This window comes from Lithobates pipiens, unplaced genomic scaffold, assembly GCF_037356315.1.
Source record: "Lithobates pipiens isolate NorthernLeopardFrog02 unplaced genomic scaffold, aLitPip1_a1.2 Scaffold_18, whole genome shotgun sequence".
Taxonomy (NCBI): Eukaryota; Metazoa; Chordata; class Amphibia; order Anura; family Ranidae; genus Lithobates; species Lithobates pipiens.
This window is the reverse complement of record NW_027507758.1, coordinates 31,131,392-31,156,666: the sequence shown is the minus strand read 5'-3', so window position 1 is coordinate 31,156,666 and position 25,275 is coordinate 31,131,392. Positions and strand designations below refer to the sequence as shown.

The window sequence follows — 25,275 nt, the reverse complement described above, 5'->3', positions numbered from 1 at the left end:
CATTTTTGGCTAGATCAGATGATATCTTATGTCTGCAGGTGGCCCCCAAATCAGCCAGTTGGCACAGTTTATGGAAAGCAATCAAAAATGTAATTTCGAAAACCTATTCCAATAACTATTACTATTTTGTAAGCCAATATTAGCACCCTTAGCTTCTTCATAGAAAGTACTTGTGAACTTATCTCAGCTGGCCTTATAGACCATTATAAGCCAGGAGCACCAGTGGGAGACCCCAGAAGAAGGATCTGGGCTGCTCTGTGCAAAACCATTGTTCACCTTTTTTTAAAAATATATATAAATGCACATCTTTTTTGCAGGTTAAAAAAATGTACATTTATTATTATGCAATGCCAGGCTCCTGCAGACTTTCAGTGTAGCTGTGTGCTTGTATTTTGTATGGGCAGGCAGTTACTGAATTTCAGGAAGAATCAATGAACTACTAGAGTGCTTACCAGTGCCCTCGTTGTTGGTAGTTGTAGTTCTCTCATTCACAGAACTCTGTGAATGACTGATGCAGCTTGGGGGCGGAGCCCTGCACAGCCACACTCTTTAAATTGTACTGAAAATGTAATTATCCTTTAAGTCAGAGCCCATTTACTGTGATTGTTTCAAGCTATGATGTTAAAGTGGTTAGTGCTTCCACCTAGCAGCACTAGGGTCATTGTTTCAAATCCCAACCACGACACTATCTGCCTGGAGTTTGTATGCTTTCCCTGTGCCTGCGAGGGTTTCCTCTCACACTCCAAAGACATGCTGGTAGGTTAATTGGCTCCTATATATATTAGCCCTAGTATGTGTATGTATGACTAAGGCTCACGCCGAAATGCGTCAGTGTTTTCTTTTTAATGCTCATATGTAGCCAATCAAATTTTGTAACAAGGACTTTGGAGTTGCCGGCTGTATGAGAGTTAGGCCCCTTTCACACTGGGGCGGTTTTCAGGCGCTACATCGCTAAAAATAGCGCCTGTGTAGCGCCTGAAAAAAACGGCCCCTTTCACTCCAGTGTGAAAGCCCCTCGGGAGCGGTGCGCTAGCAGGACGGTAAAAAAAGTCCTGCTAGCCGCATCTTTGGAGCGGTGAAAGGATCGGTGAAATCAATGGGACAGCGCGGCTATACCGCCGGCAAAGCACCACTGCAGTTGTGCTTTTAGGGCGGTTTTAACCCTTTTTCGGCTGCTTGCGGGGGTTAAAACCACCCCGCTAGCGGCCGACGCCCGCAATGCCCCAGTGTGAAAAGGGCTTTAGGGACCTTAGATTATGAGCTCCTTCAGGGCAGGGACTGATGTGAATGTATAGTAGAGTATAATATATATATATATATATATATATATATATATATATCTTTTTTTTTTTTATTGATTAATCAACTAAATTTTGATTAATTATAACGCACATACAGATCCAACTACTTTTAGCTGATCTCCTTGCTTTGCAACTCTGCATTAGTCAGTGGTAGGGATGAGCCGAACACCCCCCGGTTCGGTTCGCACCAGAACTTTCGAACGGACCCCAAATTCGAACGAACTTTAGAACCCCATTGAAGTCTATGGGACTCGAACGTTCGAAATGAAAAGTGCTAATTTTAACGGCTAATATGCAAGATACTGTCCTAAAAAGGGTTTGGGGACCTGGCTCCTGCCCCAGGGGACATGGGTCAATGCCTAAAATGTTTTTAAAAATGGCCGTTTTGGCGGGAGCACTGATTTAAATGATTAAAGTGAAAAAAAAAGTGAAATATTCCTTTAAATATGGTGCCTGGGGGGTGTCTGTAGTATGCCTGTGAAGTGCCACGTGTTTCCCGTGTTTAGAACAGTCCCTGCACAAAATGACATTAAACAGAAATAACATCATTGAAAACTGCTTGCGGTTTTAATGTTTTATCTGGTTCCTGCAATATGGTTGAAAACCATTGAGGAAAATGGCATGGGTAGCCCTCCCTGCCCATTACCAGCCCCTTTGGGTCTTGTACGCATATCAAGGGGAACCCTGTACCCATATTATAAAAAGGAAATGCGTGTGGCCCCCAGGCCCTATATACTCACAACAGCAGTATACAGGCGGTGCAAACAAGACAGGAACTGTGTAGGTTTGTTGTGTTAAGTTGAATCTGTAATTTTCAACTGGTACATTTTTAAAGTGTAGCTCCAGTCAAAAAAAACTATTTTTAAGCTTTTTGGAAAACATAGGGAAGGGTTATCACCCCTGTATAATTTGTTTTGTCATCTATCTTTTTTCATCTCACTTGCTGTTGTCTCCTTCCGTTTGCAAGTAGGAGATGTTTGTAAGTTGGATGTTTGAAAGTAGGGGCCTGCCCTATATGCTCTGCAGAAATGGCGGAACAAGGTGTTGGTTTTGCCACAACATTGTAAGCCCTCAAAGTGACTCTTGCTGGGCGCTGGAGCGCCCTGCTGTGAACGATTATATCAAGAATTGTAATGACATGCCATTGTTGAACAGTGGTAGAAAAATTGACCTTTGGTGGTTGTGGTGCTGGTGCCACAACACTATAAGTCCTCACAGTTACTCTGGGTGGGCACAGGAACGGGCCCTCCTGTGAAATATTATATCAAGAATTGTAATTACATGTCCCTGTTAAACAGGGGCAGAAAAATTGGGCCTTAGGCACTGGTGCCACCACACTGCAACCTCTCCCATATACTATAGTTTTATTGCAGGAATTAGCCCTGCTGCAAAGCATTGCATCAAAAATTGTAATTAAACGCCCTGTTAAACAGGGGCAGAAAAATTGGGCCTTAGGCACTGGTGCCACCACACTGCAACCTCTCCCATATACTCTAGTTTTATTGCAGGAATTAGCCCTGCTGCAAAGCATTGCATCAAAAATTTTAATTAAACGCCCCTGTTAAACAGGGGCAGAAAAATTGGGCCTCAGGCACTGGTGCTGGTGCCACCAAACTGCAACCTCTCCCATATACTCTAGTTTTATTGCAGGAATTAGCCCTGCTGCAAAGCATTGCATCAAAAATTGTACTTAAACGCCCCTGTTAAACAGGGGCAGAAAAATTGGGCCTTAGGCACTGGTGCTGGTGCCACCACACTGCAACCTCTCCCATATACTCTTGTTTTTTTGCAGGAATTAGCCCTGCTGCAAAGCATTGCATCAAAAATTGTACTTAAACACCCCTGTTAAACAGGGGCAGAAAAATTGGGCTAATGGCATCACCCAGAACCAGAAATGTTCTTCCAACATATCAGCGGAGGAGGAAGAGGATAGACAATCAACATAACAGGATAGTCACTCAGCATCAGCATAGGCAGTCTTGAAGGGATGTGATATTTCAAAAAAAATTATTCGGTTACATCAGCTTCAGGTGCTTGGTAGCTGTGGGTGATCCAAGACTGATTCATCTTGATGAAGGTCAGTCGATCAACTGATTCGGTGGACAGGCGCACCCTGTGATCGGTAACAAAGCCACCAGCAGCACTGAAGGTGCGTTCCGAAAGAACGCTGGATGCAGGACAGGCCAGTAGCTCAATTGCATACTGTGCAAGCTCTGGCCAGTGATCCATCCTCAAGACCCAGTAAGCCAGAGGATTTTCGGTGGAAAAGGTGTCCAAGTCTGACCTTGCCCCTAGGTATTCCTGCACCATGTAAATCAGACGCTGGCGATGGTTGCTGGAACCGATCATACCTTGGGGCTGCGGACTAAAAAATTATCTGAAAGCATCAGTCAGACGGCCACCTTCTTCACCGCTCCTTCTGACCGATGCCTCAGAAACACGTTGTCCAGGACCAGAAGTTTGTAACCTCCCAGTCTCTGGGAACGCGTTGCACAGACCTTTCTGCAAGGCCTCCCGGAGATGTCTCATCCTCTGCTCCCTCTGCGATGGCAATATAAGGTCGGCAACCTTACCCTTGTACCGTGGATCAAGGAGAGTGGCCAGCCAGTAATGGTCCCTCTCCTTGATCCGAAGAATGCGAGGATCCTTCCGCAGGCTTTGCAGGATCAGGGAGGCCATGCAGCGTAGGTTAGCTTAGGCATTTGGTCCGGAGTCCTCTGGGTCACTAAGGGCAACATGATCCGCAGCTACCTCCTCCCAGCCACGTACAAGTCCACGTGTTTCTTGGGACTGTAAATCATCCCTACAAGACTGCTGCTGCTGATGCTGAGTGCCAGCCTCCACCTCCATGCTGACACAATCATCCTCCTCCTCCTCTTCCTCCTCCTCATCCTCTTCCTGTGTGATGGGTGGCACAGCAGGAACACTGTCTGGATAAAGGGGGCCTTGAGAGGCAAGGAAGTCCTCCTCTTCCTGCCTCTGTTCTGCCTCAAGTGCCCTGTCCATTATTCCACGCAGCGTATGCTCCAAGAGGTGGACAAGAGGTACAGTGTCACTGATGCATGCACTGTCACTGCTCACCATCCTTGTGGCCTCCTCAAACGGTGACAGGACAGTGCATGCATCCCTGATCATGCCCCACTGGCGTGGTGAGAAAAAACCGAGCTCCCCTGACCCTGTCCTGGTGCCGTAGTCGCACAGGTACTCATTGATGGCCCTCTGCTGCGTGTGCAGCCGCTGCAGCATGGCCAACGTTGAGTTCCACCTGGTGGGCATGTCACATATAAGGCGGTTCTTGGGCAGGTTCAACTCCTTTTGGAGCTAAGCCAGCCGAGCACAGGCATTAAATGATCGGCGGAAATGCACACAGACTTTCCTGGCCTGCTTCAGGACATCCTGTAAGCCGGGGTACCTGCCCAAGAACCGCTGCGCCACCAGGTTAAGGACGTGAGCTACACAGGTCAGTTGTCCCTGTCGGAGGGCGGAGAGGAGGTTGGTGCCATTGTCACAAACCACCATTCCTGGCTTAAGCTGGCATGGCGTCAACCACCTCTCGGCCTGCCCCTGCAGAGCTGACAAAACCTCCGCCCCAGTGTGGCTCCTGTCCCCCAAACAAACCAGCGCAAGCGCGGCATGGCATCGTTTTGCCTGCGTACTTGCGTAGCCCCTGGAACGCCTACGGAGCACCGCTGGTTCTGAGGACAGAGCACTGGAAGAGGCCATGGAGGAAGAAGAAGAGGAGGGGGTGGAGGAGAGAGGTGTGTCACAACCAATAGTAGCATTTTGGAGGCGTGGTGGCAGAACAACCTCCAACACTACTGCACCTTGTCCTGCATCCTTCCCAGCTGCCAGAAGAGTGACCCAATGGGCCGTGAAAGACAGGTAACATCCCAGTCCATGCCTGCTGGACCATGAGTCAGCGGTAATATGCACCTTACCGCTGACCGCCCTGTCCAGCGAGGCAAGGACATTGCCTTCCACATGCCGGTAGAGAGCCGGAATCGCCTTCCGTGAGAAAAAGTGGCATTTGGGGACCTGCCACTGAGGAACCACACATTGTACAAACTCACGGAAGGGGGCCGAGTCTACCAACTGAAAAGGCAGCAGTTGAAGTGCTAGCAATTTAGCCAAGCTAGCATTCAACCGCTGGGCATGTGGATGGCTGGGAGTGAACTTCTTTCGCCGGTCCAGCAGCTGGGGCAGGGACATTTGCCTGCTATAATCGAACGTGGGTGTACTGCTAGCAGAGTGCCCGGAAGCACTTGGCTGTGACACACCTAATTCTACACCTTCATTCCTCTCAGAGCAGGTTTCAGAGAGGACTGAAGGTCTAGTGGGGTTGGAGATGCCAGCTGATGAGGAGCAAGGAGAGGTCCGCTTTGTTCTTTGGTGTGGATCTTTGAGGTACGCTTGCCAACGAGCTGCATGGCAGGTCAACATATGTCTGGTCAAGCATGTGGTGCCCAAGCGGCTGATGTTTTGGCCACGCGAGATACGCTTGAGACATATGTTGCAAATAGCAGCGGTGCGATCTGATGCACTCGTCTCAAAAAAGGCCCACACCAAAGAACTTTTAGAATAACGCGCAGAGGCAGCGCCCTGCACAGGCGGAGCTCTGCGCTGTGATTCAGTCGGTGTGCTGCCCCTAAGCTGGCCCCCGGAGGGCATCCTGCCTCGTTGGACATGTGCCTCCTCCTCCTCCTCCTCCTCCTCTCTCCTACCAGGCACCCACGTGGAGTGCCCTCATCATCCCCTCCCTCTTCATCGCTGTAGCAAACCTGGCAATATGCTGCAGCTTGTGGAACATGACTGCCAGATTGCTGTCCTTCTTGAGCATCCCCTCTCTCTGCGCTCACGCTACTGCCTTCCTCTAGCTGAGTGTCATCATCAGAGCCTACAAAACACTGGGCATCCTCCTGGAGCATGTACCCAACACTGTGCTCAAAGAGTTCAGGAGACTCCTCAGGAGGACGTGGTGGGTCTAGGGAAGGAGTCACTGATGATGACATTGAGAGGTGGGAAGACGATGCGTTGGCAGCTGCTTTGCTAGTACCCTGAGACTGGGTGAGAGAGGATGAGGAGGATGAAGAGGGCTTGGTCATCCACTCTACCAAGTCGTTGGCATGTTGCGGTTCAACATGTCCAGCTGCCGAAAAGAAGGACAAGCGTGTCCCATGGCCACGTGCTGATGACAATGCACCGCGTCCACGACCAGCACTGTTGTCTCTAGACACAGAGCCTGCTTGCCCTCTTTTATCGGCTTGCGCCTGTCTGCCTCTCCTTGCTGGCCTTCCAGACATGGTAATGGCCTGAAGAGAGTTGGGTAAAACAGCAGTGTAATGGAGTCACACAACACCCACTAAGCCCTGCAGATGGCTCTATTAGAGAACAGCAATAAACGGTAGATACAGGTGTATATTGTGCTGGAGTCACACAACACCCACTAACTCCTGCATATGCCTTTATTATAGAACACCACAGATAAAGGGGTATACTGTAATTGAGTCACACAACACCCACTAAGCCCTGCAGATGGCTCTATTAGAGAACAGCAATAAAGGGTAGATACAGGTGTATATTGTGCTGGAGGCACAAAAAACCCACTAACTCCTGCAGATGCCTTTATTATAGAACACCAGAGATAAAGGGGTATATACAGATGTATACTGTGCTGTGCTGGAGGCACACACAACTTCCAATAACTCCTGCAGATGGCAAGTGGGATCAAATAGAGAAGAGCTATGTAGGTGGATATAGCGGTGTGTACTGGGTACAGAGCACGCAGACAACACGCACAAGCTCCTAACACTACTGACTGCAAGCTCTATTATAAAAGATAGATCACTAGCTATATAGGTGAGGTCAATATAGCGGTGTATACTGCGGTCAGGGCAAGCAGACAACAACCACTACAGAAAAGCAAGATCGAAAATCGGCCGATAACGATCGGTGTGTACTGTGTTGAAGGTACACAGAACACCCACTAACTGCTTCAGACGCCAACACACTACACTAGGCCGCCGAGCTGGTATGTTCGACTCGAACACGAAGCTCATCCCTAGTCAGTGGTAAATGTGGTATACACTATATACAATCACCCGACACTAGTTAGTTTCCACAATCCATGACTTAACTTCACAGTTCACACAAATACGTTTTAAATTCAAACTGTAGCACTGACGTAAGTAATTTTTTTTATTAAACTTTAAGAAAAACGTAGAAAGTTAGTTTAACTTTAATTATAAAAAGTATCCAGTATATTGACCGTCAGTCACTTTATAGTAGACATCACTTTAGCTAGTCACGCAGACATACCAGAGTGTTAAAATTTTGTTTTGTTTTTTACAACAATGTTAAAAAAAATAAAAAAACAACGTCACCGGACTCCTCCCCCCTTCCCTTTGTTAGCAGACGGAGGCACTTGGGGAAGGGGGAGGAGTCCAGTGACGTTGATGTCTGCTCCAACGGAACTCCCTGAAGACCCAGAAGCCGACGGAGAGGTGAGTACTGATAAAAAGAATTTTGATCGATATATATATCACTGTATAAAATGACGGCACTGTAATAAATACACTTGTGCTGGTATATACATTTTTAGGCAGACTGCTCAGTCCTTGGTTGGACTACTTAGTAAAGGCCAATGAGGCTATACAAAAAAATGGATCTAATTATATTGCTGTATTCTTAAGTGCGATGTTGTTTTTAATTTTAATATGTAATATTAGGAATTTCAAAAAGCCACGTTGTTACCTTTCTACATATTCAAGTAAGGATTCAGCTTCCATACTCTTCTTTGGCTCCAGATCATCAAACACATTAGTGGGCGCTGACTCATCTGTAGCTAAATACAAAGTCATAAAAAAAGACTTCCGTGAGAAAACCAAATTCATTTTCTGACAGTGCAAATACAATTTGTCCTCTCACAAGTGCTTGCAATTTGGAATATGGATTTTACAGGTAATTCAGGTATTCAGCTCTGATGTTAAAGTAAACTTGTGCTCAGTTCAAAATCCATTAAAAGTACAGATAAGCTTACAATTGCATATATACCACAATAAAGCAATCAGAAACCCTCTGATTATCAATTCACAGTACCATTCATATACTGCACATTTCCCAGTAGCTGCTGCCATTCTCGGCCAAGGGGGTAGGAGCTGGCTGTCAGTGATGGGCAGCCCCTCACTGGTCCATACAGGAAATCACACTAGAGATAGAAGCCTGTTCACTGCCAGGAGAAGTGATCATTGGCTATTTGTATGATTAAAGGAGACACAAAAGGACGCTTCTAAGTGCGGCAGGTTAAATAATTTATTAGTAAAAAAATGAAAAGGAAGTAGGAATAAAAGTGCATATCAAGCTTAAAAGCTGTCATCAATGAGGACCTGGGTCGTCTGAAGCAGATAGAAGCAACGCCGCCAGTGTTAGGAGATACACAAATCAAAACCAGAAGATGCATCAGCTCAGAAGTCAGTCTGACAGCATAGGAATCGGCCAATGACAGATGTTGGAGTAAATGGAGGGGGTGTGGCTATAGATTTCAAGGCAGCAACACATCTTTCTCAAGCCTGACAGGGTAGCAAGTTTTCATTGCTCATATGTATCCTGCTTCATTGCTCTTTTGATAGCCTGGTTCTATAGGAGTTTTCACTTCCTTTGCATCTTGCATATGGAATTGTTCCAAGATTTCTGAGATTTTCTGAGATTAGTTGAGAAGATAACTTCCATCTTCTTCTCTATTTGGATTCCCAGATAGTAGCTAATGTTCTCTAGCTCTTTGATTTCAAAATTGTCTTTCAGCTTGTGAACTGATTATAACCCCTATTGTTCAAAACAAGTTATGTCATCAACATAGAGAAGGATGTACAGTATATCCATCTGTCTCCTTGATTCATGGAGTAGAGACAGGGGTCTGCTTTACTTCTTGAGAATCCCTCTTTGGTAAGTACTTTGTTCATTTTCTCATTCCACATCCACATCCTACATGGTTTAGGAAATATTTACAATTCCCCATGAGAGAATACCTTTTGCGCATGCGCCGATGTATCCCCGATGTATGACACGATCGTGGGACACAGGCGGACATCGAGTTCACGGGTCCCGCGGGCACAGTCATGGAGCATGCGGTGGGTGCGCGCCCGCCCACAATGACGCTTCTTAAAGGGGATGTACCTGTACGCCCATTTGTGCAGCCGTGCCATTGTGCCGACGTATACCGGCGTGCGCTGGTCGGCAAGCAGTTAATGAAGACAGGTTCGTACCCTCAAACATCTTCACATGTGTTATGCTGCGTACACATGATCGGAATTCTCATCCGAAAAAGCTCTGATGGTTTTCCCGACGGAATTCGGCTCAAGCTGTCTTGCCTACACACGGTTACACCAAATTCCGATCGTTTATAACGCGGTGATGTACAACACGTACGACACGTCTAGAAAAAGGAAGTTCAATAGCCAGTAGTCAATAGTTTCCGTCTCGTAGTTGAATCTGAGCATGCCTGATTTTTGGCGTGTCGGAATTGCATAAACACGATTGGAATTTCCAGTAGAAAGTTTTTCCGTTGGGAAAATTGAGAACATGCTATAATTTTTGGCTAGTGGGAATTCGGACAGCTAAATTCCGATGGAGCATACACACGGTCGCATTTTCTGATGAAAAGCTCTCATCAGTCTTTTTCTGGCCGGAATTAATACAATGCATATATCTGGACTCAACATACCTTTTAATTTGCTTTCTTTCTCTATCACTTCCGTTAACGTCTCATAGAGGCCGACATTTTTATTCGATTTTGCCCAAGACGATATCGCGTCCGCAACGACTCTTTTCTTCCGGTAACTAAAGGAAATGAGAATCCAAACTATTACATCACATGAATTATACATGGCATGGAATAGATGAAACTGAATAGACATTCACAACAATGTATAAATCACTTTAAGTGATCAGATACAAAGTTTTAAGCATTTACTTAGTAGCAACTATTATCAAATCTCCCATGGAGGGGGTTATTTAAAAAAGGGATTGGGGACTCGTATTTTCTCAATCGTGCCTAGTCTAAATCCGGTTTTATAAATATTTACATTTACAATATACTGTCAGGATGTATCCTTTAAGTGATGCAGCTGACGCGTTTTATGTTCTTATCTCTTAGCAGAAGGCAGCTCCTGCAGAGCAGCTCAGAAGCCAATTTCCTTATGTGGAAGAAAACTGACTCAGCTTCTTCTGGTATTCTCTGTGAAGCACGTGATAGTGCAGGGTTCAAGGGGTTAAAGGAGGAGCCAATACAACATCTCCTCCATGCTTGTCAAATGCCCTCTGAAGAGTGATCCTGATACAAATCGATCTTCAGAGACCAAAGCAAGTGTGAACGAGCCCATAGATAGTTTATACAGTTTAGCTATGTCTTTCATTTTATAGGCTGCCATGCAATTTTACATATATTGGTACTTTGGGAGCGAACTCTGCACAGTTTATTTAAGTGAAAGATTTAAAATGGTATTAAAGTCAAATTTTTTTTCCTGAATCAGAGAAAAATGCAGCTAGTGTGAGAGCAGAGTACAAGCCATGCTTCTCCTCATCCACAGTAGTGATTGACAGAGGCTCTGTATCCCTCTTGTGTGGGCTGTGTGTACAGCACTCTGAATGGTTGCATGTAGAGTTGTAGTACAGAGCGGGAGTGCACTCGTTGCATGTAGAGTTGTAGTACAGAGTAGGAGCGCACACGTTGCATGTACAGTTGCAGTACAGAACGTAAGCACGCAAGTTGCATGTAGAGTTGTAGTACAGAGTGGGAGCGTGCATGATGCATATAGAGTTGTAATACAGAGTGGGATCATGCACGTTGCATGTAGAGTTGTAGGACAAAGTGGGAGTGTGCATATTGCATGTAGAGTTGTAGTACAGAGTGTGAGCACACACATTGCATTTAGCGTTGTAGTACAGAGTAGGAGCACGCACTTTGCATATAGAATTGTAGTACAGAGTGGGAGCGCGCACATTGCATGTAGACTTGTAGTACAGAGTGAGAGCCTGCATGTTGGACGTAGAGTTGTAGTACAGAGAGGGAGTGCACATGTTGGACGTAGAGTTGTAGTACAGAGTGGGAGTGCGCAAGTTGCATGTAGAGTTGTAGTACAGAGTGGGAGCATGTATGTTGGACGTAGAGTTGTAGTACAGAGTGGGAGTGCGCAAGTTGCATGTAGAGTTGTAGTATGGAGTGGAACGTGAATGTTGCATGTAAAGTTGTAGCACAGAGTGGGAGCACGCATGTTGAACGTAGAGTTGCAGTACAGAGTGGGAGCGCACATGTTGCATGTAGAGTTGTAGTACGGAATGGGAGCGCAGATGTTGCATGTAGAGTTGTAGTACGGAGTGAGAGCATGAATGTTGCATGTAGAGTTGTAGTACAGAGTGGGAACGTGCATGTTGGACGTAGAGTTGAGGTACGAGTGGGAGCGCACATGTTGGATGTAGAGTTGTAGTACGGAGTGGGAGCGCACATGTTGCATGTAGAGTTGTAGTATGGAGTGGGAGCGCACATGTTGCATGTAGAGTTATACTACGGAGTGGGAGCCCACATGTTGCATGTAGAGTTGTAGTACAGAGTGGGAGCGCACATGTTGCATGTAGAGTTGTAGTATAGAGTGGGAGCGCACATGTTGCATGTAGAGTTGTAGTACGGAGTGGGAGCACACGATGCATGTAGAGTTGTAGTACAGAGTGGGAGCCCACATGTTGCATGTAGAGCTGTAGTACGGAGTGGGAGCCCACATGTTGCATGTAGAGTTGTAGTACGGAGTGGGAGCGCACATGTTGCATGTAGAGTTGTAGTACAGAGTGGGAGCGCACATGTTGCATGTAGAGTTGTAGTACAGAGTGGGAGCGCACATGTTGCATGTAGAGTTGTAGTACAGAGTGGGAGCGCACATGTTGCATGTAGAGTTGTAGTACAGAGTGGGAGCGCACATGTTGCAGAGACTCACACAGGACTCTATAAGTCCCACAGTGGAGCAAGGGGCACAGAGAGAAAAAGGAATATAGTGGCACAGCCAGGGGAAAATTGGGGATGGAAATGAAAAAAAAAAAAAAAATTAAAAAATTAAAATGCATGTTGTGAGTTATATTATCTGTTTTTTAGTTCTTTTATCTGATTTAGGGAACAAAAAAATGTACATTATTTCCATTTCAAGGATACCAAAACATCATATTGATTATTTTGCCATATGTGTTTTACCTGTCCATCAGTTTCTTGTTTATTTGTTCAGCTTCTTCCCTTTCCTGCAAAGCAAGGCTTAGTTGTATATCCAGTTCCTGTTTCCTTTGGATGGGAACATATTTGGTAGTCATGCTGACAATTAATTGTTGCTTCTTTTGATCTAACTGTTGCTGGTATTTTTCAAGAGCGCTGATATCAAGAGAATCTTCTATAGACATACCTAGGAAAAGGAAACAGTAACCTTACCGGTCAATACACCAATACACGTGATCTCACAAGGGCCCTCATATGCTATATAATGGGATTGATTTACTAAAGGGAAATAGGCTGTGCACTTTGCAAGTAAATGAAGTGAAGCTTCAAATGATTTTAAAAGGAAGATTATTATTATTATTATTTTTTTTAATAACAAACATGTCATATTCGCCTGCTCTGTACAGCCTGGATCCTCCTCTTCTAACTCCTGGCTCCTCCCTCCTGCCTCCATAGCAACCAGCTTGCTAGGGGGGCACCCAAGCAGGCTCGCTCCTGAGCCGCTGCTCTGTGTGTTCATTCACACACAGCTCCACACACAGCTCCACCCCACCCAAGCTCTCTCCTTTAAGGGCACCCCTATCCCCTATCGATCGCCGCCACCCCCCCCCCCCCCACCCATGCGTCCGACCCCTTTCAGGATGCCGGGCGCATGGTGGGTGTTTTTTTGAGGCACCGATTAAAGCCCGAAGCTCTAATAGGCTTCAAAATAGGGTGGGCTCAGGGCGCTTAGAATGCACTCGGAGCCCACCCAGGTGTGTGAGAATAGCGAATTAATATTTCTTATTCTTACACTGAATCACCTCTCCGCCAATCAGGAAGCGCAGGTCTGACCCCCGAAAGGAGAAGCGCTCTGATTGGCCGCCGAGGAGGAGGGAGAAGATGGAAGCCGCCGAGCAGAGGGAAGGAGAAGCTGCTCATGATGCCTGCAGAGGAGAGCCTGGGAAGCTGCCTGTGATTCCCCAACATGGACGGGGTAAGTGCACCAACTGACCGGCTGACCCGACCCAACCCGTGGTGGTTGGCAGCAAGTGCACGTTTTGCCGCCCCCCCCACCCCCAAAAAAAAAACTTACCATCAGCTGCCACTGCTGGCTGTGATTGATAGTAATGTGAGCCGTTGGCTCAGCCAATGAGGAGACCTGGGCAAGCCGCTGCTCTCGTGCACATTTCTGGATCGAGATGTGCCTCAGGTGAGTACTGGGGGGGCTGCTGAACACAGAAGGATTTTTTACCTTTATGCATATGTAGGTAAAAAAACTTGGGCCTTTACAACCACTTTCACTTTGTCAAGAATACCCAAGCAGGTTCAAGGAAAATAAAAATAAAAAGCAAAGGACTTTTGCTTGCATATGATTGGATGATGGAAATCAGAAGTGCTTCACCACATTCATTAAGACCCCTTTCACACCAAGGGTGTTTTGCAGGCAATATAGTGTTAGAAATAGCGCCTGCAATCCACCCTCAAACTGCTGCACCATTGTCTCCAGTGTGAAACCCCTGAGGGCTTTCACACCGGAGCGGTGCGCTGGCAGGATGTCAGGAAAAGTCCTGCCAGCAGCTTCTTTGGAGCGGTGAAGGAGCGGTGTGTTTACCGCTCCTCCACCGCTGCTCCCCATTAAAATCAATGGGGCAGCACTGCAATACCGCCGGCAAAACTCCGCTATTGCAGGGACCAGTGCGATAGCGGAGCGCGAGTCGTGCATGCGCAGTAGGAAACCAGTAAGCGACTCCACTTCATGATTTCCTTACCGAGGATGGTGGCGGCAGCACCCGACAGCCGAAGGATAGATCGGCTTCGGGTGCTGACATCGTGGGCGCCCTGGACAGGTAAGTGTCCATATTTTAAAAGTCAGAAGCTAAAGTGTTTATAGCTGCTGACTTTAAACAAAAAAAAAAACAAACAGCGGTACTCCGCACTAAGGAAGCTGTGGATCGCTGTGTTACAAACTGGCTGAGATTACGATGGTTTGCTGAAGACAGGTGGACCAAGGACCATACCTGGGATCAGAGCGGAGGGGTTTATTTCATCCTTTTCAGGTAATTTCTCTTTTACCGGAGGGCTCTTCAGTCTATTTTGTCGCAGAAGTTTTTGCAAATTTCCTTCAATCCTATGAGAGTCCCGATTAATTAATTCAATCCTAAGTAAAAAAAAAAAAAAAAAATCATCATGTTATATCAGATGAATGTAGATGGAAAAGGGAAGGTGATGGGATGGAAAGTTACAAAGTAATTAAGAGCGTTAAAGGGATTGGTCATGCATCCTTATACAATGAACAAAGTAAGAATATCCAGTTCAGTGCATGGTGGATTCTTACTAGTATGACTTTTTCACCATTTCTGTGTAAGTATCTTTCTGTTAAGAAAAAACATTAAAGTATAACTCCACTTTTTTTTTTCGTCACGTGTGACGAAACATGTCAGGATTAAGCTACGGACTGATGTCACTACGCTATACATGACCCCGGAAGCACGGGCGATCGCAGTATATTTTTATTGCCGGCAAAATTTCTCTCCTGTTTTTACATTTTTGTATGAAACTTTTTTTTTAATAAACCAAACAGTGGTTAAGGATAACACACTATTGGAGTTCCGTCCTTTTTTTCTACCCTCTTATGTGGCCTGTTCCGGCACTGAGTGTCTTGGCCTCCTTTATTAGCAAGCGGGTTCTTTCTGTGCAGCGGACGGAAGTTCTGGCATTGCGAGGAGGAATTATCTGGAGGACGGACATCCTGGATTGATGCAAAGACCCCGCAGAGGGTTATATCTGCAGGCGCTAATGACCTCGCTACGAATAGGAGATCCATTCCATCTGGTAAGGATCCTTAATTTATTCTTTCATGGTGTGCACCCCAGGATAGATTCACCCTCTTGATGGTGGCAGAATCATCTTTCAACTTGCTCTTTTGAATTTCTATGAATCTCCATTCATTCCTCTTCAGATGGTGGAATTGGATTCAGCATACACCATATGTGGACTTTGCACTTTATGATTAATTTAGTTTAATTATTTAGTACACTATAAGTGGACTTTGCACTCAATCATTTTTGTTTATCTGCACTATATATTTATTTATACGGATAATTCTTTTAACTATATTGTTGTCTAATATGTAGAGTGACATCTTTTATATTTATTTAACACGTATTTAGGGTACATGTTTTTTTTTTGCACATTGGATTTTGTATATATACATTAACCACTTCAATACCAGGCACTTAAACACCTTCCTGCCCAGACCAATTTTGAGCTTTCAGCGCTGTCGCACTTTGAATGACAATTGCGCGGTCATGCTACACTGTACCCAAATGAAATTTTTATCATTTTTTTCCCACAAACAGAGCTTTCTTTTGGTGGTATTTGATCACCTCTACGGTTTTTATTTTTTGCTAAACAAATAAAAAAAGACTGAAAATTTTGAAAAAATAATATGTTTTTTTTTGTTTCAGTTTCAAAACTTTGTAAATAAGTATGTTTTCTCCTTCACTGATGGGCACTGATGGGGCTGCACTGACGGGCACTGATAAAGCGGCACTGATGGGCACCGATGAGGTGGCACCATTGAAGTGGCACTGATGAGGTGGCATTGATGGACACTGATATGTGGCACTGATAGGCGGCACTGATGGGTGGCACTGATGGGCGACACAGATGGGCACTGATAGGTGGCACAAATTTGCACTGACAGCTGGCACGAATTGCCATGGATGGGCATGGATAGGCAGCACAGATGGGCATGGATAGGCACTGATAGGTGGCACGGATAAGTGGCACGGATGGGCACTGATAGGCGGTACGGAAGGGCACTGATAGGCGGCACGGATGGGCACTGATAGGCGGCACGGATGGGCACTGATAGGCGGCATTGTATTGTATTATACTGTACTGATGGATGCCAATCAGTGCCAAACAATAATGCATGCCAATCAGTGATGCCCATTGTGGGCACTGATTGGCATCCATTGTGGGCACTGACTGGCATCCCTGGTGGTCTAGGGTGGCATACCTGGTGCTGGGCATCCCTGGTGGTCTGGTGGCGTCCCTAGTGGTCCAGTGTGGGCATCCTCGGGGGGGGGGGGGGGGGTTGCGCTGATAATTGATCAGCACAGACCCCCCCTGTCAGAGCAGCAGCTGATCGGCTCTCCTCTACTCACGTCTGACAGACGCGAGTGAGGAAAAGACGATCACCGGACTCTTCCTATTTACACTGTGATCAGCCGAGATTGGACACGGCTGATCACATGGTAAAGAGTCTCCATCGGAGACTCTTTACCGAGATCGTAGTTGCGGGGTGTCAGACTGACACACAATGATCGCCGTGATGCGCGCCCCCGGGGGTGCACAGCGGCTCAAAATCCTGATCACATCACATCACATCACGTCAGGATTTTAACCACTTCCCACCCGGCCAATGCATATATACGGCCGGGTGGGAGCTGTCTACTCCTGATAGGCCGTTCAGGAACGTCCTTCAGAAGTAGCGGGATTGCGCGCGCGCCTGCCCGCGCATCGGCGCGATCCCGATGTGCTCGTGTCACCCGGACACGGCACATCTCAGATCGGCAGGAGGGCTCTGTGATTGGCCCTCCTGATCACATGACGGCCGTGTCCAATCACGGCCGTCATGTGATGTAAACAAACAGCCGGTTGCTAGGCAATCGGCTCTCCTCACACGGAAGTCATCGCTGAGGAGAGGAGAGCAGAACGCTGCAGCCGGCTGATGATCAGTGAGTATGAGCTGTTTTTTACAGCTTTTTACTCACTGATCATCAGTCTAGTGTCAACACACAACACACCACACAGTACAAACACAGTCCCCACATATGTCCCCAAAACACACATGTCCCCAAAACATACATGTCCCCAAATAATAAAAACACATGTCCCCAATAATAAAAACATGTCCCCCACATATGTCCCACTAAAATCACATGTCTCAATGATTATCTCCTCACATATGTACGTGATCACCTGCACACATATGTACATGATCATTTGCGTACATATGTCCCTGATCACACAAACCAATTATTATACACTTAACGGAATTTTTTTTACCAAAAACATGTAGCAGAATACATTTTGGCTTAAATTTATGACAAAATTTGATTTTATTGGATTTCTTTTCAAATAGAAAAAAGAAAATATTGTTTTTTTTCCAAATTTCCGCTTTTTTTGCACTTATATCGCAAAAAATAAAAAACGGAGTCGTGAATAAATAACACCAAAATAAAGCTCTATTTATGCGAACAAAATGATAACCATTTCATTTGGGTACAGTGTAGCATGACCGCGCAATTGTCACTGAAAGCGCTAGAGCAATGAAAGCGGAAAATTGGGCTGGGAAGGAAGGGGGTGAAAGTGCCCTGTATTGTAGTGGTTAAAAACACTTTGCCGCCATGTTTCTGCTATAGGGCGGGCGGCAAGTGGTTAATCAGTGATTGGTTTAGGAAATTTTTATATATTTCTAATTAGCGCAACTATTTCCCTTTTACGCAAAAAACATTCCCCTCTGGGTGATCTGTGTACATTGCAGAGATTTTTATATAATATCAAAGTATCTCTTAGAATGGGACTTTTAAAAGGCAATCAATGATAACAAAAAAATATGTTATAAAAATAGATTTTATTAACCACTTAAGCCCCGGACCATTTTGCAGGCCAAAGACAAGAGCACTTTTTCCGATTCGGCACTGCATCGCTTTAACGGACAATTGCGCGGTCGTGCGACTTGGCTCCCAAACAAAATTGGCATAATTTTTTTCCCCACAAATAGAGCTTTATTTGGTGGTATTTGATTGCCTCTGCGGCTTTTATTTTTTGCGCTATAAACAAAAAAAGAGCAACAATTTTGAAAAAAGCGCATTATTTTTTACTTTTTGCTATAATAAATATCCCCCAAAATATATAAAAAAAAAAGATTTTTTTTCCTCAGTTTACGCCGATACGTATTCTTCTATATATTCTTGGTAAAAAAAATAAAATAAATTGCAATAAGCATTTATTGATTGGTTTGTGCAAAAGTTATAGTGTTTACAAGATAAGGGATAGTTTTATTGTGACTGCGACATTACGGCGGACACTTCGGACATTTTTGGGATCATTGTCATTTATACAGCAATCAGTGCTATACAAATGCACTGATTCCTGTGTAAATGACAATGGAAGTGAAGGGGTTAACCACTAGGTGGCAGTGTAGGGGGTTAAGTGAGCCCTGGGGAGTGTTTCTAACTGTGGGAGAGGGGGGGTGTGGCTGTGTATGACACGTCAGTGATCTCTGCTCTGATCACAGGGAGCAGAGATCAGTGACACTCACTAGGCAGAACGAAGAGATGCTTGTTTACATTAGCATCTCCTCATTCTTCCTCCCCGTGAGACAATTGCAGGTATCCCCACGGAGATTGAGTCCACAGGACCCACAATCTGACTCACGGAGGTCCTGACCAGCGTGCACGCAATGGCGCGGCAGCAAATTTAAAGGGATGTACCTGTATGCCCATTTGCCTGTCCGTGCCATTCTGCCGATGTACATCGGCGTGCGCCAGTCTGCAAGTGGTTAATATCACTTTAAAAACTCCTCACATGAGGCACATGTTTAAAAACAAACATTATGTCAAAATTGTTCAAGATAAAGCACAAACCATAGAAGAAGTGGTGATACCCAAAACCATGAATAGCTGTATGATCAAAGATTCAATAGCAGCAGTACATGGAATGAGCTATCCGTTTGGAACTGCTGACCTGTACCATGATTGGACACAGCATGAGTTTGCAGCAGATTTCAGCCAATGATTCTGGCAGAAAGCTGCTGTAAACTCATGCTGTGTCCAATCACACACACACAAAACTGGGTACACAGGAACAACGATCTGGCTGTTTCTTCTCCCTGAAAAGCAGGGATAAAATAACAGCAAAATTATTAAAGCTCGTTTTTTGAATTTTTTTTTAAATAACAAACGTTATACTTACCTACTCTTCGCAGTTGGTTTTGCACAGAGCAGCCGATATCCTCCTCTTCTCGGGTCGCTCAGCGGCGCTCCTGGCCCCTCTCTCCTTTGTGTGCTCCTCAGCCAGCAGCTTGCTACAGGGTCACACAAGCCGAGTCAGGGCTCTGTGTATCTATTCAGACACAGAGCCCTGACCTGGCTCCGCCCCTCTCTCCCCTGATTGGCTGACTGATTTTGATTGGCGCAGCTGCTCTCTCTCAGCCAATCACAGGAGGAGTGTCCTGGATGGCTGAGGGGATCGTGGACATCGCTGGAGAGAAAAGGCGCTCAGGTAGGTAATTAGGGGGGGGGGGTGCTGCGGAGGCTGCTACACACAGAAGGTTCTTCATCTTAATGCATAAATAGAAAAAACGTCTGCCTTTAGAACTCATTAAGTAAAAGCAGCACATATTACACATTGTTAGGCACACAATTAACCCCTTGATTGCCCCTAGATGTCAGTGTACAGTATTATCGCTGATCACTGGATTAGTGTCATTAACAATGTCAGCGTCAGTTAGTGACTATCCTAGATAGTGTCAGTTATCACAGTCCCACTATAAGTCCGTGATCACTACCATTACAGTATAGTGTCTATAAATTCCAGTATAGATCCCATAGTTTGTAGACGCTATAACTTTCCCACAAACCAATTCATTTACACTTTTTTTTTTTTTTTGTTTAACACCAAAGACCTGTAGCAGAATACATATTGGCCTAAATTTAATAAGAATTTTAAAGGAGTTGTAAAGGCAGAAGGATTTATATCTTAACCACTTAAGGACCGAGCCTCTTTTTTAGATGTGGTGTTTACAAGTTAAAAACTGTTTTTTTGCTAGAAAATTACTTCGAACCCCCAAACATTATATATTTTTTTTCTAACACCCTAGAGCAGTGATGGCGAACCTTGGCACCCCAGATGTTTTGGAACTACATTACCCATGATGCTCAGCTACACTACAGTGTGCATGAGCATCATGGGAAATGTAGTTCCAAAACATCTGGAGTGCCAAGGTTCACCATCACTGCCCTAGAGAATGAAGTGGCGGTCGTTGCAATACTTTCTGTCACACCGTATTTGCGCAACGGTTTTACAAGCGCACCTTTTTTGGAAAAAATACACTTTTTTCAATGAAAAAAATAAGACAACAGTAAAGCTAGCACAATTTTTTTTTTTTTTTTAAGAAAGATAATGTTACGCCAAGTAAATTGATACCCAACATGGCGACAAACTTTTACCCTTAAAAATCACCAAAAAATCTTGTTTAAAAAAATTCTACAGGTTGCATGTTTTGAGTCACTTAGGAGGTCTAGGGCGAGAATTATTGCTCACGCTCTACCGATCGTGAAGATACCTCACATGTGTGGTTTGAACACTGTTTCATATGCGGGTGCTACTCACTTATGCGTTCACGTGTGTTTTTTTTTTTCTTATTTATTTTACCTTTTTATTTTTTATTTTTACACTGTTTAAAAAAAATAATAATAATTTGAGTCACTTTTATTCCTATTACAAGGAATGTAAACATCCCTTGTAATAGAAAAAAAGCATGACAGGATCTCTTAAAAAGACCACAGATCTCATATTTACATTAAAATGCAATAAAAAAAAAAAACAATTTGTAATTTAAAAAAATGATTTAAAAAAATGGCCCTTTAAGAGCTATGGGCGGAAGTGACGTTTTGACGTCGCTTCCGCACTGCAGTGTCATGGAGATGGGTGGGGGCCATCCTCCCCTCACTCGTCTCCATGCACTGTCAGTGAGAGGACCTGATCGCCTCCGCCGCTGCCAACGGCTCCGGTAAGCAGCGGAGGGCACCAGAGCGTGGCGGAGGGGGGTGGCCCTCTCCTGCCGCCGATAAAAGTGATCTTGTGGTGAATCCGCCGCAGAGACCACTTTTATCTTGTAGCCAACCACCGTCCGAATACGGGGATACCGGGGTTATGGCAGCTAGCTGATGCCATAATAACGAAATCCGTCCTCAAAGTTAGGACGTATATCGGCGTTCGGCAAGTGGTTAATTCATTCTATACATTAAGATAAAAAGCCTTCTGTGTGTAGTAGCTGCCCCAGCACCCCCCTAATTACTGACCTGAGCCCCATCTCTCTCCAGCGATGTCCACGAATCCCTCGGCCATCTGGGACTATCCCTCCTGATTGGCTGAGACACGGCAGCGGCACCATTGGCTCCTGCGGCTGTCAAGACAGTTAGCCAATCAGGGCAGAGAAGGGGTGGGGCCGCAATGACAGCTCCGTGTCTGAATGGACACACAGAGCTGCAGCTCGGCTCTGATGCCCCTGTAGCAAGCAGCTTGCTGTGGGGGGGGCCTTACCAGGAGGGAGGGGCCCAGGAGCACAAAGAGGGACCTGAGAAGAGGAGAATCCAGGCTGCTCTGTGTATAACCACTGCACAGAGGAGGTAGGTATAACATGTTTGTTTTTTAAAGGAGATTTTACAATCACTTTAATTTTTGATTGGATATGTTTTATAACAGAAAGTAGAAAATATTGTTTTTGTTTTTAAAAATGTTCGGTCTTTTTTTGTTTAGGCTCGGTTAACACTGATGCGACATAGGATCAGACTTGTGAGTCCCCAAGTCAGACGACATGTGAAATTCAATATTTCCCTATGAGAGCCATTAACTGATAATACACAAGTCAACTTTGATATGACTTCAATATCATAGAGTGTAAAAAGTGATATCATAGTCAGATTCCAAAGTTGCACTAAAAGTCACACAACTTTGGAGTCGGGCTAGTGTGAACTGAGCTTTATATAATAAAAAAATGAAAAACCCAGAGGTGATCAAATACCACCAAAAGAAAGCTATATTTGTGAGAAAAAAAATGATATAAATTTAATTCGGGTACAGGTTCGCATGACCGCACAATTACCAGTTAACCACTTGCCAACCAGCCGCCGTCGTTATACAGCGGCAGGTTGGCATGTTCCCGCAAATTGCCGTAGGTGTACGTCGGCTCCTTTAAGGGGCTATAGCAGATATGTGCGCCTGCTGTATGGCGGGGGGGGGGGACTCCATGTGCATGGCCGGTGGCCATGATGTTTGGCAGCCACCCGCGATCGTGGGAACGGGAGACAGAACAGGGATCTCTCAATGTAAACAGACAGATCCCCGTTCTGACAGGGGATTTAGAGAGAGATCTGCTGTTCCTAGTGATTAGCAACAGTGATCTCTCTTTTCCTCCAGTCAGCTCAGCCCCCCATACAGTTAGATACACCTCCCAGGAAACACGCTTAACCCCTTGATCGCCCCCTAGTGTTAACCCCTTCCCTGCCAGTGACATTTATACAGTGATCAGTGGCTATTTTTATCTCTGATCGCTATATAAACGTCACTGGTCACAGAAAAAGTGTCAAAAGTGTCTGACTTGTCCGCCGCAATGTCGTAGTCCCAATAAAAATCGCAGATCGCTGCCATTACTAGTTAAAAAATAAAAAAAGAAATAAATAAATATATATCTATATATAGATTATATATATATATATATATATATATATATATATATATATATATATATATATATATATATATATATATATATATATATATATATATATATATATATATATATATATATATATATATATAAATAAATGCCATAATAATAACCCCTATTTTGTAGATGCTATAACTTTTGCGCAAACCAATCACTATACACTTATTGCGATTTTTTTATACCAAAAATATGTAGAAGAATACATGTTGGCCTAAACCAGGGATGGCGAACTTTGACACCCCAGATGTTTTGGAACTACAGTTCCCATGATGCTCACGCACTCTGCAGTGTAGTTGAGCATCATGGGTGCCAAGATTCGCCATCACTGGCCTAAACTGATGAAAAATTTTATTTTATTTTTTTAATTGGGGGATATTTATTAGAGCAAAAAGTAAAAAAAATTGTTTTTATTGTTTTTTTTTTTTTTTTCAAAATTGACGCTCTTTTTTTGTTTATAGCGCAAAAAATAACTGAAGAGGTGATCAAAAAACGCCCAAAAAAAAGCTCCATTTATGAGAAAAAAAGGATGTCAATTTTGTTTGGGTACAGCATTGTACAACCACGCAATTGTCAGTTAAAGTGACGCAGTGCCGTATCGCAACAAAATGGCCTGGTTATTAACCACTTTCAGACCGGACCAATTTGCTGGTCAAAGACCAGACCACTTTTTGCGATTCGGCACTGCGTCGCTTTAACTGACAATTGCGCGGTCGTGCGACGTGGCTCCCAAACAAAATTGACGTCCTTTTTTTCCCACAAATAGAGCTTTCTTTTGGTGGTATTTGATCACCTCAGCGGTTTTTATTTTTTGCGCTATAAACAAAAATAGAGCGACAATTTTGAAAAAACGCATTATTTTTTACTTTTTGTTATAATAAATATCCCCCAAAAATATATAAAAAAACATTTTTTTCCCTCAATTAAGGCCGATACGTATTCTTCTACATATTTTTGGTAAAAAAAAATCGCAATAAGCGATTATTGATTGGTTTGCGCAAAAGTTATAGCGTTTACAAAATAGGGATAGTTTTATAGCATTTTTATTAATAATTTTTTATTATTTTTTTTTACTAGTAATGACGGCGATCAGCGATTTTTATTGTGACTGCGACATTGTGGGGGACCCATCGGACATTTTTGACACATTTTTGGGATCATTGTCACTTATACAGTAATCACTGCTATATAAATGCAGTGATTCCTGTGTAAACGACACTGGCAGTGAAAGGGTTAACCAGTGGGTGGCAGTGTAGGGGTTAAGTGTTCCTAGGGGTGTGTTACTAACTGTGGGGGGGTTGGGCTTTCATTTAGTGAACACTGATCTCTGCTCTAATCACATGGAGCAGAGATCAGCGTCACTAGTTGCTAGGCAGAATGGAGAAATGCGGTTTACAACGGCATTTCTTCATTTGGCCGCTCCGTGAGACGATCGCGGGTATGCCCGCGGCGATCGAGTCCGCGGGTCCCGCGACCGGACTCACGGGAGTCCCGACCAGCCGGCGGCGCGCTCCCGATGGCAGGGCGGCAAATTTAAAGGGACGTACATGTACGCCCATTTGCCTGCCCGTGCCATTCTGTCGACGTACATCGGCGTGCGCTGGTCGGCAAGTGGTTAAGGGGGAAAATCTTCTGATCTGTAAGTGGTTAAAGTAGCAATGTGCTGAATAGCAAAAACAATGCCCTGGTCATGAAGGAGGAGTAAAACCTTCCAGAGGTCAATGGTTAATTAAACGCACTATGCTGGAACTAGCAGCCGATAGACATACATCCTCTGACCACAGGGAAGAGGTAAGTATTTAATTGATAGACTTCTCATATCCTCACCTCTCTTCCAGCTCGGCGGCCCTCTTCCTGTAATACATGAGAGTGGTGGGCTCAGATGTCAGGCTCTTCAGCTTGGCCTGGAGATGGTTGGCATCTATGTCTCCCTTCCTGAGGGCCTCAATAAACTCGTCATATTCTTGCTTGATTGCCGTAAGAATGTCTTTATATTCTGTACAATGCTCAATTAACTAAAAGAAATCAGAGTGGGATGTAAGGAGATCCCTATGTAAATAGGAGGATATTTATATTGAAATTAACCAGCAATACAAATCCCCCCCCCCCCCCCCCCATACAAATACCATAGCTGCTGACTTTCAACTAAAAGGACACTTACTTCTCCAGGGATCCAGCACTGTCCTCAACTGGGCTGTTTCCTCTGCGCTGCCATGCCAGGCCGT

General features: G+C 44.7%; 1 protein-coding gene across 4 annotated transcripts in view; it reads right to left on the bottom strand.

The window, feature by feature from the left end:
* The window catches only part of CLHC1 (clathrin heavy chain linker domain containing 1), a 55,598-nt gene that overhangs the window by 23,118 nt on the left and 7,205 nt on the right, over positions 1-25,275 (bottom strand). For 3 of the 4 annotated variants that reach the window (XM_077485529.1, XM_077485531.1, XM_077485530.1), the window contains exons 3-7: positions 24,878-25,065; positions 14,547-14,686; positions 12,532-12,733; positions 10,018-10,133; positions 8,052-8,142 (exon numbers count right to left, since the gene is read on the bottom strand). In XM_077485529.1, the coding sequence (XP_077341655.1) occupies positions 8,052-8,142; positions 10,018-10,133; positions 12,532-12,733; positions 14,547-14,686; positions 24,878-25,065 (737 nt within the window). The remainder of the gene's footprint in view (positions 1-8,051; positions 8,143-10,017; positions 10,134-12,531; positions 12,734-14,546; positions 14,687-24,877; positions 25,066-25,275) is intronic. The other variant, XM_077485532.1, reaches the window with a different exon arrangement.